This window comes from Rhineura floridana, chromosome 6, assembly GCF_030035675.1.
Source record: "Rhineura floridana isolate rRhiFlo1 chromosome 6, rRhiFlo1.hap2, whole genome shotgun sequence".
Classification (NCBI taxonomy): Eukaryota; Metazoa; Chordata; class Lepidosauria; order Squamata; family Rhineuridae; genus Rhineura; species Rhineura floridana.
The window spans coordinates 55,601,329-55,618,068 of NC_084485.1; the positions used below are offsets into that span (position 1 = coordinate 55,601,329).

General features: G+C 40.3%; 1 protein-coding gene across 4 annotated transcripts in view; it reads right to left on the bottom strand.

Moving 5' to 3' along the window:
* Nucleotides 1-16,740, bottom strand: part of MAGI3 (membrane associated guanylate kinase, WW and PDZ domain containing 3) — a 274,835-nt gene that overhangs the window by 23,342 nt on the left and 234,753 nt on the right. For all 4 annotated transcript variants that reach the window (XM_061631977.1, XM_061631976.1, XM_061631979.1 and 1 more), the window contains 2 exons: nt 9,686-9,871; nt 4,579-4,681 (listed from right to left, as the gene is read on the bottom strand). In XM_061631977.1, the coding sequence (XP_061487961.1) occupies nt 4,579-4,681; nt 9,686-9,871 (289 nt within the window). The remainder of the gene's footprint in view (nt 1-4,578; nt 4,682-9,685; nt 9,872-16,740) is intronic.

A 16,740-nucleotide genomic window follows, 5' to 3' on the forward strand; every position in this document is an offset into this window, starting at 1 on the left:
ATTACCATGTAGCATTGTAGATTTTTAAAACAAGCGAGTTTTCTAGATGCCAGCATAGTAGACAATACTTTGGGAAGACAGCCTAGCTGACACAGGGCTAGCCTGCCAGAAACAGAGTGAGTGGGTGGGTGTAGCTAGTCTCAGTTTGGCTGAAGGATGGGGTCCTGGATGGGGCAGTCTGCTGAATGGGCAGACACCACAGGCCTGACTGCTAGAATTGCGAAAGACAAACAATCAAACAACCCTGCTTCCTTGCCAATGAGGCATCACTCAGGAGAGCTGTGGCTTTCTCCTCCATGATCTTGTGCAGCACTCTAGATAGGAGGGGAGTGGGAGGAAAGACGTACAAGAGACCTGGGGGGTAGGATACATTTAGAGTATATATCACCTCTTTCTGGTTGCAGAAGAACCGGGAGAAAAGGTGTGATGTCCTGGTGTTTGATGTGGTTGCAAACAGGTGCACAAGGGGCAGACTATTTCACTGCTGGAGTGCCTGGAATGCTCTGGAAGAGAGGCTCCACTCTGCTGGGCCTATGAGCTAGTGATTTCAGAAATTTGCAGCAGTACTGAGGACTCCCTGGATGTGTTGGGCCAAGACCATTTGAAGGCTGGCCTTCACTCAAAACAGGAGGGACTCTACCTCTGGATGGAGTAATTTGGATCACCCCTCAGTCTATTCAGATGGGCCTGACTGATGTCTGTTCTCGCTAAGGCATATTACGGGGTGAGAAGAGTTAGGAAAGTGTAAAGTGTGAAGCATTTGGCCCAGAGTTCCAGTCAGTTGATGATGGACTTTGGAGGGATCCCAGACTCTCTGGGTCATGTGGTCTGCAGCATGCTCTCCATCCAATGAAGCTTAAGTCTGTAGTGCCCACTGTCCTGGGGGAATCTTAGATTGAGGTGTCCCTGGTTGGAAGGGTTTAGCCACCACTGGAAGGGCTGGATAATGTTCAGATCTTGTGACTACATCTGACTGGTGAGATAGGAGAAACCATTGGAGAGGCCTGAGATGGGCCCAAGGTAGCATCCCTAGGCATGAGATCATGAGGCACAAGATGTATGATAAGGACTTGTTTACTGATTTATGAAGTGACAGTGGTTATTGTCTGAAAGGAAGTTCTGTGTTGTCTCTGGGGATAGCTAGATGAAACTTGACTCTCTGGTTAAGACTTCTGGGGTACTGGAGATTGTTTGTTGGGCAAAAGTGGCATTTCCAATTGTTTATAAGAAAGCCATGCTTTTGAAGCATGGATCGGGTGGTGTGGAGATCACAATGTGCTTTAGTGTGAGAAGGGAATCTGAGGACCAGGTTGTTCAGATAAAGGTAGATGTGAATGCTTTGAAGGTAGAGATGTATAACTACTGAAATCATGATTTTTGTGAATACCCTTGGGTCCAAAGCTAGGCCGAAGTACATGGATGTATACTAGTAGAGTTCATTGTAGTATGCAAACCTGAGAAAAATGTCTGTGAGAGGAAGCAATTGGCACATGAAGATATGCCTCTCAGAGGTCAATGGAAGCCAATTAAGTGTCCTCTTTGGAGAGTTTCCTATACGATGGTGAGAGATTCCATCCTGAACTTTCAGTAGGCGATTATTTTGTTCATGTATTTTTAAGACCAGAATCTCCAGTCACATCCTTTTTGGGGGCCTATAAAAAAATTGAACACACTGAGAACCTCTGTTGGTGGGACTGGTTCTATGACTCTGATCTCCAGGAGATGTCAGATGCTATGACCTGTTTTGTTTTGTTTTTAGGAGAACCTGGTTTAATTCCCCTGAAGCATGTCTAGATGGTTGCTTTTAAGTAGCCTTTGAATTCCTGCGGAGGCAGAAGAATCTGAACAGGTCTGTGAGAATCTTAAACATTTTGAGATTTCCCTTGTCTATTCCAGTTCATTAACTGAGTAGAAAGTTCTTCCAGGTCCTGCAGCTTAATGATCTCAATAATTTTTCTAGTACATAGGATGGCAGCACTAGGTTTCTCTGGGCAGTGATGTAGAGGTTAATATAGTATTATACAGCCACAAAAGTGGCTGTATGCTATAGCTAGCATAGATTTTTCACATTCCGCAATGTTAAATTGAAAATACCCCTCATGTCATTCTGCTGCTTCCCATAAGCTCATTTCAAAACAAAATCTTACAAAATTTATAGTTCTGATCTCAGAAACACTTGCCTAACAACCCTCTAACTTTTCAGGGCAATACACAAAACACTCAGAGAGAATCCAGAGTTCAGAGTCTGAAAAGACAATAAAAATCCACACCCGTTGGACTTTTTTCTGTTAGTGGTCTCATAATTTGTTGAAATTAATTAAAAATCAGCCATGTTCACAGAGTACCTGTAATCCTATTACTGATCTTCCCACATACTCTGACCGTCATCCTCTGCAGTTTAAAAGTTAAAAATATGTATGGCTGATTTTTAATTAATTTAAGAAAATTAATATTGGAGTCTATGATAGTGCAGGCATGTTCAGTAAGAACCTGCTGTCAGTGTTCTAAAAGCCAGAGTAACCAGCTGTTTGGCTTGGCTAATCAGGAGGCCACACCTACGCCAGACATGTATTCCACTTTAAACAGTCATGGCATCCTCCAGAGAATCCTGGGAAGTGTAGTTTGTAAAGGGTGGTGCAAGTTGTTAGGATACTCCTATTCCAGTGGCCAGAGTGGTTTAACAGTCAGCCCCTCTTCCCAGAGAATTCTGCAGATTATAACTCTCAGGGGAATAGGAATAAATGCCTGCTGTGGATGTGGCTAGAGACAGCTTTGGTTTAAATTTGGACGGGAGACTACAGGTGTCTGCTGCAGAATAAAAAGGTGGGGGAAACCCCCCAAATTAATGATACTGTCAACCATGTTTTCCTTTTGGAAAGGAAAGGGGCTTTCCCTCTGCCCACGCACCCAATCTCCTCCCCATCCTTCCCTCAGAGGCGTGTTACCAAATTCTTCCAAGCTACACAGGAAGTGGATTGGACTGTGAAAGACCAAGCCAAATTGCGTTTGCATTTTGACAAATTTGTAGGGCAGTACAGTATCTCAGAGAGGAGGTCAGGTCTCCCGCTCCCTTGGTGCATTCATTATAGCTGCCCAATTTCTCTGCTTTTTAAAGTTTGATAGAACTCTGTTGGCTATGGGTATGTTCTTAAACCGCAACGGTTTTTTGCCTATTCGTGAATATAGTACTGCACCGTTAACAGCTTGCTAAAAAAAGCTGTGGACTCCTCTAGATTAGCAATGGGAGCTGACTGAATACTTAGGCCCCCTGCAGATCTTTCTGGGTAGAAATGTAAAAAACATTGTCCCATTAGTGGCCAGTGGGAAAGCACTGAAGGAATCACAATACTGCAACCTCCACTTCACTTGCTGTGGAGGAAAGGTACTCGTCTGTATTGTTTTTTCTTTGGACTCTGGCACAAGTCCCTCAGCCATGACCAACATGAATGATATGTTAGGACCTGAAGACTGCTGAGCCTCTGGAATGCCACTACTGGTGAGATTAGACTCACAGCTGGACATTGTCCCAGGGAGGAGGAAGTCACTGAACCTGAGCAGTTCCTGGAAGTTGATTTCTTGTGTTGGAAGCTTCTTAGTGGCAGTAGCTTTCTGCTTAACAATCCCAACATGCATTGTTTTTATTGCAGCTTTTGCCTGCCTTCTGGATGGAACCACAGGGAAGAGAGACAACAGAGAAAGTGAAGAACGAAGGGGAAAAAAGAGGTTTTATTTAAAAGACAGAAGGTAATGTGATGGGGTGGGGAGACACTAGCAATTATTTTAAACAAACAAGAGCAATTTAGAGAAGCAATAGAAAAATAAGTCCCCAAAGGCTGAAGAACAGAAGCTGGAAGAAAATGCTCTGTCCTGAGCAAAGGCAGAGAAAGCACTGGAGGAGAATCTTAGGGCTATATGGCTGGCCCAAAAGACTGTCATGAGTTTTCCTGATTTTCTGGACAATTTAAATATACAACCTAGATACTGAATGTCTCATTGCACAAGCACAAAAACAAGCACAAAGCAACACACATTCTTCATATTTCATATGAAAGCATGTTTTTCCAGTGCTATATGGATCTGCTCAATCTGAATAGTTTTATCCTCTGACTGATTTTCCTTAATGTAAGTGGTATTAGTTTATGGGGGGTTTTGTGTGGGATTTGAATGGCAATCAGGAAACAAATGACAACTTTGGGTATGCACAATTAAGTAATTATAATACAGAACTACTTTGGCCAATCAGTGTGCTTCCAAAGGTGCCCACTGCAATGAAAGACGCATGTAATGCACTGCAAATGTTAGTGTGTTTTTTAAATAGAAAATGGAGTGCTTGGTAGGCTCAGGATTCTTAATCTTTCTTTTTTTTTTAAGCTTAGGTTTTAGCTTAGCCCTGTTCCTCATGTTATACAGGGCATCTAGGCACCAATGGAGAAAATGGCCTCTGCACTGGGACTAGAACAACGAGGAGTTAAGAAAATGGCCTAGACAAGTGACTTGTTTTGACCACAGAAGGGGCAAGAAGAGTTGCCTTCTTGGGGCTCTGTTGTGTCTCAGTGGCCTAAAAATAAGTCTTTGTACCTGTCAGTGGGCAAAGAGCTGGCTGGTACTTGTCCCATCGGTCGATGCTGTAGGGCTGGACTCTGCTTGGCAGAGTTTGTTCCTGATGGAGGACCACGATGCTCTAATCAAGACAGAACGATAGATTAGAAGTACTCTGAACATACAGGCAGCATTAATAAAAGTGCCAAATACACTTGTGTTTCATACTTCTCTTCCTAGACATAAAATGGTGCTGCTAGTCCAAGAAAAATTATTGGTCCCTAAATACTAGAGGTGTGCATGAGATCTGTGTGTACCCTGAAAAACAAGGTGAATTGGGGTGATTTGGGGGTCATCCATGTTACCAACCTGGATCATGCCTTTAACAAGGAGTGTCAAGGCAGATCAGGGAGTGCCCAACCTTCTGAATATCTCTGTTGCCTTGGTTTCCGCATATAGTTAAATGCACAGCCATTTCCTCCCCTATTTTTCTTTTTTGAGAAATGAAACCAAGCTCAGTAGGGAAATGCCTAAAACTCAAGAGGGAAGGAAGGGGAGAGATGGTGGTGGAGAAAACTTTCTTTTTGACATGACAGCTCCAACTTTTAATTACAGTTTATTATTCTCCCAGTTCACTTTAATCACAGTGATTTGCGGGTGGGATGTTGAAGTAAACACATGGGTCGTCATTCTCTTTCAAGTTTTGGCTGTAAGAGCAAGTGTAAGTGGCAGAGTTGAGACCACTGGGATGGTCTGCTTCTTTCCCAATCATTCTTTTTTTTCTAACAAAAAATTAAAAATCATAGCTCTTTCTCTTTTTGTCTTCACAAGGATACTTCAAGTAAAAGGGGGAAACAAGAAAAACTGACTGTTCCAGTTCTTTATAACAAAGGTAAAATCTCCTAGCATAGTAGCACCTGGACCTATTTTTCTGATGTTTGCAGGCTTCTTAGCGGTGGCACTTTCCTCATGTCCCCAGTTTTCAAACTGACTGCCCCCCCAAATAAACTAGGAAACATGATTCCTATTTTCCCACCCCAATATAGTAAAATCTGCCCTTGTGGGAGAACCACTCCTTGTATCCCCTCAAAAGTGGTGAGCATCCCTGCAATTTACATCCTATTCTGGCAGAAAATTTAAAAAGCTAGAATCCTTTTCTTTCTTACTATATAATAGAAATGTAAGACGTTATACCATCACACCATCAGGGAGCAGCAGGGTGTCAAGACATAAAAATGGCTGACCAAATGTAGGGTGTCTGGGGTGGTGGTAGTGGCGCAACAAGTGAGGTAAGCAGGTTGGGGTGGGGAGTGTGGAGGTGGCAGTGATGAGGGGCTGGTGAGTGAGCGAATGAGTGTTGCAAACTGCAGTATAACTGAGGCAGGGGGGAGGAGGCAGAGTGGACATCCACAAGAATGCATGGGCAGCAACAATCAGCAATGCCCTGGCTGACCCATTTCATGGGACCACACTTATAAAATAAATATATAAGGTGCCTCTGTCACTCAGGAAGTAATAAAGGATATTCTAACTAAAAGCTCAGCCAAAAACCTTAAAGGGTGGATTTTAGCCTAATATGAACTGCAGACCCAAGTGGTAAATCTCAAAAGAAGTGAAAAGTCTTGCAGACATTTCATTGTGATGACACTACGTGTGCTGAATTAATGCTTTTTTTAATGTAAATTTCATTCATATTTAGAAGACCTTGTGGTAAATCAATGCCTTTGAATTGTACATATGACTGCTCTTACTGGATTAGATTCCATTTCCCAGCCATGCAAAACCCTGTGGAGTTCAGCACAGGATCCCTTGGCCTTATTACTTTGGAAGATTTTTTTTCCACAGAGACAAACGTCAACATTTTCTTCTGCTTTACACTCAGGAGTTTTAATTAATAGGCACAGGTAGGGAAAGGCCATCTGTCTGAACATATTCCCCTCTCCTCTACTCACCCTCTTCTGCCTGTATTTTTATTTTCTACATGACTGGGGCTGACAAGCTTCTGCTTTGTGCAAAATACTAACAGAATGCTTTCTGGAGCATGAAGCGTAATTTGTTTTTCTTCAAATTAAAGAGACTATTAGAACAAAACAGAGGAAGTTAAATGTTGGCATTTCTGGATGCTAAGGAAGAATGGGGAGGATTTAATAGTGCGTTTTTAATTTCCAGTTTAAGAGGTTTCAACTAATAGAAACACAACAAGGAAAATCAAAGCCAGTAATAGCTTGAATGTTATGGTAGATGCAGGTTCAAGTACCTTTTTTCTTTTTTGGATTATACTCCTACTGATTAGCTAATGGATTCCAGCATAGTCCTTATGAAATAGAGTGTGTGGTCTTTGTAATAGTGATCTTTCCTCAGTGATGTGATTTTGTTATCTAGAAACTTGCCCTTTGTTCATATTGCAAACTGTACCTACCTAACCTCAACTTTATATTGAAAATTTCTCTGTAGATCAGTAAATTCTGTAACCCATGGAAAGCATCATCTGAACAGTGAAGGATGTCTGATTGGTTAGTCCTTCTTTTGCAATCTGTTACGTTTCTTCTTTATGTATTCTTGGGTCTACATTTTGCCTTTGAATTTTATCTCCAAAACTCCAGGAAACAGAAAATTGGGTACATCTCTAAATATCTGCAACTGGCTGCTTATTCTCAGATATTAAGAGGAAATGAAGTTTGAGGTGACAATGATTCAAACCCAGGGGCAAAAGAGATCATCATATCTTCAATGTCATCTTCACTGAGTTAATCATTCCCTCTCCTTTAGTTTAAAATGAACGAGATTTGGGGAACAACGTGAAAGGCTTTATTGAAAAATAATGGATTATATAAGTATAAAAAGCCTCTTTTCTTCAAGCCTTGACAGGTAGATAAATTATGTCTTTGATATTCTGTCACAAGCCATAACATGTGGAATCATGGGAATCAATTTTTTGGCAGGTTGGCTTTAGATTATTATTATTCAAAATTGTAGAAAGCCACCTGTCTGGCAAAATAATGATAGCAAGTTTAATTGCATGCACAAGTAGTTGTCTGGAAAAAACAAACCAGTAGACTGAACAGGAGAACAGCTTCTCTTCAAGTGATTAGATTTTACATATTTATACTGAGCTGTTTGTGTAGGGAACAATACTATATGGAGGACAATGCTACACAGCAGATGGGATGTCTGAATTAATAAAAAAATGTATTTTGTTACTTAGAGGACTGGACCATTTTTGCTGCACAGAATTTCTTATCAATCTAGGAAGTTTGAAGTTAAGCAATGAGATGAGACAGTGGCAGACATACATGATAGGGATGGATTGTCAAACAATCCCTACAAACTGAGGTGAGAAGAAATTAAAAATACGACATGAGTGTGTTGGGAGCCCTTTTCTTACCCATGCTTTCTTCATGAAGCCTATTCTCTTAAAAGCCAATTTTTGTACTGGTTCGGCTCTACAACCAGAAATAGCCTCTGGCTGGGATGCAATGGTTTAAAAAGTTACTGGGGGAGGGGGGACTGCAGGCAGGTAGGTGTTCAGCTCCTCACTCCTAGTTACTCATGCTGTACTTTAAAATCTCCCTCCCTCAATCTTCAAACAATTTGTAAAGACTTGCCTAATGCCTGAGCACATAAAGTTATTGCTAGAAGTAAAAGCAAACTTCTTTAGTGAGGAACTGTCAAATGCAAGATACTACAACCAAGAGGCTACTATCTCTGGTCACCACACATCTAATTTCAAAATGTGGGTTGGAGGAGGGCCTTCAATAAAGATCATAACCATATAAGGTTGAGGCAGACTCGTGATACAAGGCAGTACCTTCAGATAACCAGGCCCCAAAGTATTGGATGCTTACTAAGTAATGATCAGCATCTTGAATTATGCCCAGAAATACTGGTAAACTGTGCAACCATTTATAACTACTACTACTACTACTACTACTATATTGATTGATTGATTGATTGATTGATTGATTGATTGATTGGATTTCTAGACCGCCCGACTAGCAAAAGCTCTCTGGGTGGTGAACAAAAAATAAATACATCTCATAAAAATTACATGATAATACTACAAAACATATAAATACAAAGATCAAAATTTCATAATAATTTCCTGTATAAAATTTAAGTTAAAAACGCTATAGAGAAGAGGTAGGTCTTAAGCTGGCGCCGAAAAGACAACAACGTCGGCGCCATACGCACCTCATCGGGGAGACTGTTCCAGAGTTCGGGGGCCACTACTTATATTTATATACTACTACTTATATTTATTACCCACCCTCACCAACAGGTCCCAGGGCGGGTTACAAAATCTAAAATACAATATTAAAAAAATTAAGAACTGATGACATATGCTGTCTTAGTTAATAACCTTGCAGCTATGTTTTGTACTAACTGAAGTTTACAAGAATCCTTAAAGGCAGCCCCAGGTACAACACTTCAATAGTCCATTCCACATATGCATAATGTTGAGCTCTCACAGTCCATGAGGGATCACAGCTAGTACACCAGCTTCAGCTGCAGGAATGTGTTGTATGGCACAAATGGTACTTGAGCTCAGTGTAATAGTGCTGGATCTATCAGTGTGGGTAGGAGCACAAAGTTGGTCCCTTAGGAAGAGTGCAACCCCATCTAGAACAGGTTGATCACCACCTCCCTGGTCAAATTAACCCCCTACCAAAAGCATCTCTGTCACAGCTGGATTGAGTTGTAATTTGCTAACCCTCATCCAGTCCATTACTGACCCCAGACTATGATTCAGCATCTCCACTGTCCCATCTGATTCTGATGAAAAGGAGAAATGGAACTAGGTGTCATCAGCATACTAATGACATTTAACTGCAAATCTCCAAAAGACTTCATTCAGTGGTTTCATGCAGATGTTGAACAGCACTGGGGACAATATAGAATCCCACAGGACTCCACAGCACATTCCATGGACCATGGGGACAGTCAGACGTTCCTCCATACCACCTTCTGGAACTGACTGTCTAGAAAGGAGTGGAACCACTGGAATACAGTATCCTTCAACCACAACCCGAACCAATCCATCCAAAAATATAGTATTGAAAGCTGTTGAGAGGTCCAGATTGTGACCGTGTGGCAAGACACAGCTTAACGCAGCTTGAAACCACAACATTAACAGACATGCACTTACCTTCTTCAGCAAGAACAGTGAGTGTGACAGTGTTCCCTGCATCTTTAATCAGCTGCACAATATTTTCATGCGAGAGATCTATGATTGACTGGCCATTCACTGCTGAGATTCTGTCTCCCACTTTCAGTTTTCCACAATGATCAGCTGGACTCCCTTCAATGACACGCCCAATCTTATGAGGAATCACTGAAGAATGAACAAAAGTCATATCAGTGTCTCTACTACATACTGTTAGGCAGGCACTGTTATCCATCATCATTTACATAAAATCACTGCACGAGCACGCATATTTAGTCCATGGGTCATGGATCTAAAAATGGGTGATCAGTCCCACCTGGAAGCATTAATAGTGGTAGTTTCTGTTTGATAGCCTATGATTATGATGATGGACTGCCTTCAAGTCAATTCCGACTTATGGCGACCCTAGGATTTTCATGGTAAGCGGTATTCAGAGGGTGTTTACCATTGCCTTCCTCTGAGGCTGAGAGGCAGTGACTGGCCCAAGGTCACCCAGTGAGCTTCATGGCTGTGTGGGGATTTGAACCCTGGTCTCCCAGGTTGCAGTCCAACACCTTAACCACTATACCACACTGGCTCTCAATAGCCTATCACCCTAGTAAAATGGGGGCTTTCAGTAATGAGTAGCTTCTCCAATACTCCCCCCCCCATGTCAAAAATGAGCTCACAATACGTAATACTCAGTTTGGAGATATAGGTTTCACAGTTTCTGCCCAATCAGATCCATAATACATGGAAATTATTTTGAGGGGACATCAGTGGAAAGATGCAAAATCTTAACTTATGTGAGAAAAACATCGTATGGATGAATCACTCATAGAGGCTGAAGTTTCATCTGTTTTCTGCATCTTATATACCAAAAAGTTCCTCATTTAGTCAACTGACATGGATCAGTGATCAACTGTACCCATATTGAGTTAACGCTCTTGGTGTAAAACAATACTCTCCCTGTTTCATTTGTCAGGACCATCAGGTTTCAACATGGTGTGTGCACCACATTGATTCAAATATTAGGGAGGGCAATGAATACGTGGCTCAGACCATGACATCAGCAATGAAAGAATCTAATCCTAACTTTGAGAGGTGCATGACACAAAGAGCCTTACTTGAAATATAAGACTACTCTGTAGCGCACTGCATGCCCAGCCGCTTGCCCTTGTCCCACAATTGTTTCATCCTATGTTACATGGCACAAGGCCTCCATCAATGCTTCCACCCACCTCCACCAGATCCTATTCTTTAATTACAGCAGGATCCTTCTGTTCCCATTAATATCTCTGGGGATCCTTCACTGAAGCTAATGGATGGAGGAGAAAATTCTCCATAGGCATAGTTCCAAGTTACTTATCATTGGGTTTTGCTTTGTTAGGTTAACTGTTATTTTTTTAAAGTTCTGTTAAGGAACCATCCAAGCAAACATTAAGGAAAGTGTTATCTAAAACTTATTTGTTAAAATGAACCATTAGCAAAAACGACCTCATTAAAAAAAAAAAAATCATTTTATATTTCCTTTCCTTTCCTTTAACTTCACTTTTTAAAAGTATTTAATTCTGAAAGATACTGACTTTAAATGTCTGCTTCTTTAAATACAATCAGAAGTTCAATTTTTAAAACATAATTCTATATTAAGGAGAAACATGTAAATCTTTGTACTTGCACCACCTTTATTATCTAAAAGAACTAGGACAAAAAACTTCCTATAATTGAGTTTTGCTCGTTAATGGTTTCTGATTAAGGCACGTTTTGCACTTCTACTACAAAGTTGTGAAGAAAATCTCAGATTGGTGCAGTTGCTCAAGCAGATAACAGTTGCTTGAAACTCTGTTTCAAGACTGCCTTTTCCAAAAAAACACAAAGAGGAACCTGATCAAGTCCCATGAACTATATTATTTAGAAATGGCTGCAGAGATGCCATGAACTACCCAGCATTTGGGGCACCTACATGCCCATGTAGAATCAATAAATGCTCAGATAATGTCTTCGTATAATGTCTTCCCATAATACAAGGGGAATGATAGCACAACAAATTGACAAAGCCATGAGGTTTCAGTGCATCCTCTCATCCTTGCAATTACATCTTCCTAAAACTCTCTGCATATAGCCATCAACAGGAACTTCAACTATTACCATAGCAGAACAACGTTGCATGTGGAGAGAGCCTTCAGTCATCTAAAAAGTAAGGTGGAGACTGCTTCACATCTTGCTGGACGTTGTCAAGGAGGACCTACTGGCTGACATGATGGTGGTATGCTGTACCTTGCACAACATCTAGAAGACGAGCAGCAACATTCTTTTAGAGGAGCACTCAGCACTGCCTGAACCAGTTGATGAGCATTATGTAGTGGATGGAGAGCAGAGAGCAAATCCTGTTCCATTCAATCATCAGCAAGGGAATGCAGGGTGTCTATAGGCCAGGGTGATCTGACACACAACAGGCCAGTTCATTTGGGACCAGTATCCCCAATTTCCTCAAGGTTCATGAAAGTACTGACTAAAGGATTGTTCATATGAAATGCAGTTGCTTTCACCTGCTATTGAATAAATAAAGTTAATCAATAAAGTTTGAGCAGTTATCAAAATGTGTGTCTTTATTAACTAACTACAGTACAGGTGGTAAGATGTCGGGTGAAATCACAGCACCGCATTTATGGTTTTCCAGAATGCTCAGTCTTGCTCTAAGGAACTCATATTGGTCCTTTTTTGGTCACGTAAACAGGGCCAACTATGATCTTATTTGGACCCATTGCTCCTATCATAAATAGACAGCGCTGATTGGGATCCACAATAGTATTGTTTACCACAAGGGAGCATTTTTTTGTTACTCTTGACTTAGAAGAGCCCAGAGCATAGTATTACTTGCCTGTCTGGTATCCCTTAAGCAGCTTACATGTAGGATTTTTCTTCTGATGCACCTTCTAGAGTAGTATAAGGTCTGGATGTTCCTTCTTCAATAATGTCTCAACTCGCAATCTTTTAATGACATGGCCCAGACCTTTTACATGCAGCGAGATGAGTCGGAGATCTGATAAAAGTTCTGGGTTTAACCATTAAAGGTTGTGATGTTTGTTAAGTTCAAAGTGGGTGTCATTGTTACCCATATATCACCTCTGATCTGCAGTGTTTCAGCTCTTGCACCAGTCATAAAACAAGAAAAAAGAACTAGAAACAAAAACAACAAACAGTTTAACTTTAAGCCCCAGGAGTGAGAGGGCCTGCCAAGTGACAGCACCCCGAAGTTGAGCTGGAGAAATGGACCTGGTCATCTGGAGAAATGGGGATTGATGGGGGCCACATTAAGCCTCTTGGCCCTGTCCAGCTACAGGGCTGTTATTGAAGTAAATGTTTTAATAAGGATAGTATCTGATGGTGAGAAACTATATGACCAATAGCAAAATAAATAAATAAAAATAGGTTTCTGTGTATATATTCATTTCTACTTGTGTTCATTATTATTCCTTTTGACATTCCATTGCAACACACCATCTTCTTTTTGTCCAGTACCCACCCCAGCCTCTTTTGCTTCTGTTTCTGTGAATATGTGAAGTACAACAGATCTTCAATTCTTTTAACAGAAGCCCTGCTTGCCTGTCATGTTCCACTTAGAGAAACTTGTGTTTATTTGAACTACCAGCTTGAAGGGGAACCCCCAAGTGAGAGGATTCCCACCTCTCTGAGAGCCAATGCATAGGGCTTAAATACACGATGATACTTCAGTGTTTCAGGACAGATGTCCGGAAATACCTCATGGATTACATCCTTGTATTTTAGCTCTCTAAAATTTGGGAAGGCTCTATAGATTGCCTTTTTAGTGCAATAATGCTCAAATTGATGATTACATCTTTGGGTAATTTGTCAGTGTGTCATCCTGTGCACCTGTTCAGTATTGTCCACAGATATGATTACCTCCAAGTCCATGTTGTTAAGCTATTCAACCAAACATTTTGGGGTGCCTGCCTCCTCCTCTTTCTCAGGGATCCTGCAGATCCTAAAATTCTTCCGGTGCTCTCTGTTGGATTGCTCCTCTACCTGAAGTTCCGAGTCTTCAGCTGCCATTTTCAAAGCTTCCAATTAAGTCTGATTATCAAGGCCCAACTTCATGGCCTCGTTTGCAATCTGAGCAATATCTGTCAATTTTGATGTTACAGCCTCTAATTTAGCATCATTTGACTGAAGTGCAGAAGCCCAGTCTTCAGCTGGAGCTTTTCTGATTTGAAGAACATATTCATTGGATTCCCTTTCCTCCTCCACCACATTAAGTTAGCACCTTTCCCTGTTTTAATGTTACCACATGCCATGTCAATGTCATTATCTTCAGGTAACAGGCTGGAGTTGTTCTAGTTAATATCACGATTGCAGCTGTACTTTGCAAATTTGCCTTACTGCTGTGGGTATTCTGCTGCATAGCCTATATATTCTGTAGGTTTATGACTACTTTTAGCTTTGAAGAGACCACATTTAACTGCTTTTGCTCTGTAGCAAACAGAGACTTGAAATTAAACCGCCATACTGCTGCAAGTCTGTCTTGTCTGGACTTAGTTTATTGGTCTTCATCCAGTCCATTATTCACTAATAGGCAAAAAAAACCCCTTGCGGTTTAAGAACGTACCTATAGCCAACAGATAGTTCTATCAAACTTTAAAAAGCAGGAAAATTGGGCAGCTATTGTGAATGCACCAGGGGAGCAGAGACCCGACCTCCTCTCTGAGATATTGTACTGCCCTACAAATTTGTCAAAATGCAAACACAATTTGGGTGGTCTTTCACAGTCCAATCCACTTCCTGTGTAGCTTGGAAGAATTTGGTAACATGCCTCTGAGCATACGGTGAGTGATCCTGCACTTCTGAATTTGCCACTATACTACTGTGTGCTAGGATAGAGCAGACTTTCATGGTGGGGAGTGCACATCACCCACAGCCCAACATTCTGTCCTTTATGACTTGATGTGTTGGCACTCCACTCAAGGACTCTGACGTAATTAATTTATGGAGAAAAACTAAGAGATTAATGTTTAATTGTTTTATGACTTGTTTCAGTATTTTACTAGATATTTATGTCAACCTGTCTGATGCACATTTATCTGGGATTTTCCTTTCTTAATTGCTTAACTATATTTATTAATCTCCAGTCCTCTGGGATCACATCAGTTCTCCAATTATTTTGAAATATATCATATAGTGATTCCAAGCTCCTCTGGCCCTCCTACCCAATTTATGGATTTTGGAGTGAAAATTATTAAATCTATGTACATCTGTTTATGTTACCATTACTCTATTTTTCTAAAACCTTGAATTTATAGGAAGATTTGTTTGATCTCATTCCCAAGGTACCAAGTATCCATCAATTATTTGTGCCACCTGCTTCTTTCCACACATGTTGGTAGCACCCTGGGCGACACGTTACACAGCAAAAATCACCCAGAATCACTCTGTACTGGCAACTGCTTTGTATAGCTATTACTGCTATTCAATTCTAAACCAGGGATCACAGGAAGGAAGCAGGTGGGACAGAGGTGTGTTGAGCTGTACTTACGAAATGGCATATCAAATTTTGACAGTAAATCTGATGCAGTTTCTGAAAGTCATCTGCAATCTGGAATTATTTTATTCAGGCTTGTGATTAATGAAATTGTTGTCACAAAGATGACAGATATGACTTCTAGCTTTAAGAATTATCTGTTTTTATGAACTTACTATAGATTGCAAAATCATTACTACGATGACAACAACCACCTTTAACTCAACAATCAGTGGGCAAACTTTCAACTGTAAAACAGGAATTCAAATGCAAACTGTAATGAGGCAAACAATACATTTAAAGTATCCCACAAAACCCAGGCCTGCTATTTTGATGAAAAAATTGTTCATTATCTTCCATTACTTTTTACAAAAGCTCCGCATTTTCAGTTGCAGTGCCAAACAGAACTCCTTTATTTAATTTGTTGTTGTTGTTGCAATATCATTTTGCATTATGGAGTATCAGGATTACATAGAAACTCGCTTCGTTATCAATTATAATTTCCTTTCTGATATGGTCCAAGCACTGATTAGGCAGCATGAAAATAGTATTTCATATTTCTAATGAAGGGCATATAATCAACTCTACAGCATCAGAGGGTGACAGCTCCAGTTCTAATAGTTTCCATAGTGACTGTCTTTATAAAAAGGGAGGACAAATCTCCAAGTGCTGACCTAGCACTGTTGCAACAGCTCATTTCTACGCAACCACTTGCTACTTCATGAAGCGCACTGTAACAAGAAAGTTTAAGGCTGCAATCCAATACACACTTACCCGGGAGTAGTCCCATTGAACCCAAAGGAGCTTACTTCTAAGTAGACATGTATTGGATTGCAGCCTAAATGAAGGTTAAAGACAAATCATTTTTAAAAGCATAAACTCAGATGAAACAATCTGAAAAAAACAATTATAATCTTGCGATTTTCCATACAATAAAAGAGTGGGAAAAGAGCCATCTACAAAAACAGTCCTAAGTCACACACAAAGACATACTTTTAAAAATCACTTCAGTAACAGCAACTAATATTATTAGAATAACTATTAAGAAACCGACAGATTAAGATTTATAGATAATGCAAACAATTAATTATAAGGAACAATCCAGAAGTCAGCATCACTTGAATCACAGCAACAGTTAACAAAGCAGAACAAAGAAAAAAACAAAACAAAAAATAATCTGATGAGCTTGAACAAACCTATACTTCCATTATATATATTTTGTTTTAATTTTACACACAAATCTTACTAAATCAATATTCTATGAAACATATTATAGAACACATCCCAAAACAAACTAGCTACTCATATGAGGAGGAAAGATTATGATGGTTAAGAAAATAGTAGCTGGGGCTTTGTTTCTAAATATATTTTTACTGAAAATAATATTTTCTTCAATTGGAACTAGAACATTAAGGTTTGTAGAAGTACTGTTGGGTTAACAACTGATTAGAAAATGAAACCTCTTCATATCCACTCTATATCAGCAAATAAAACTCTATATCAGAGCAAGTCTAAACATATC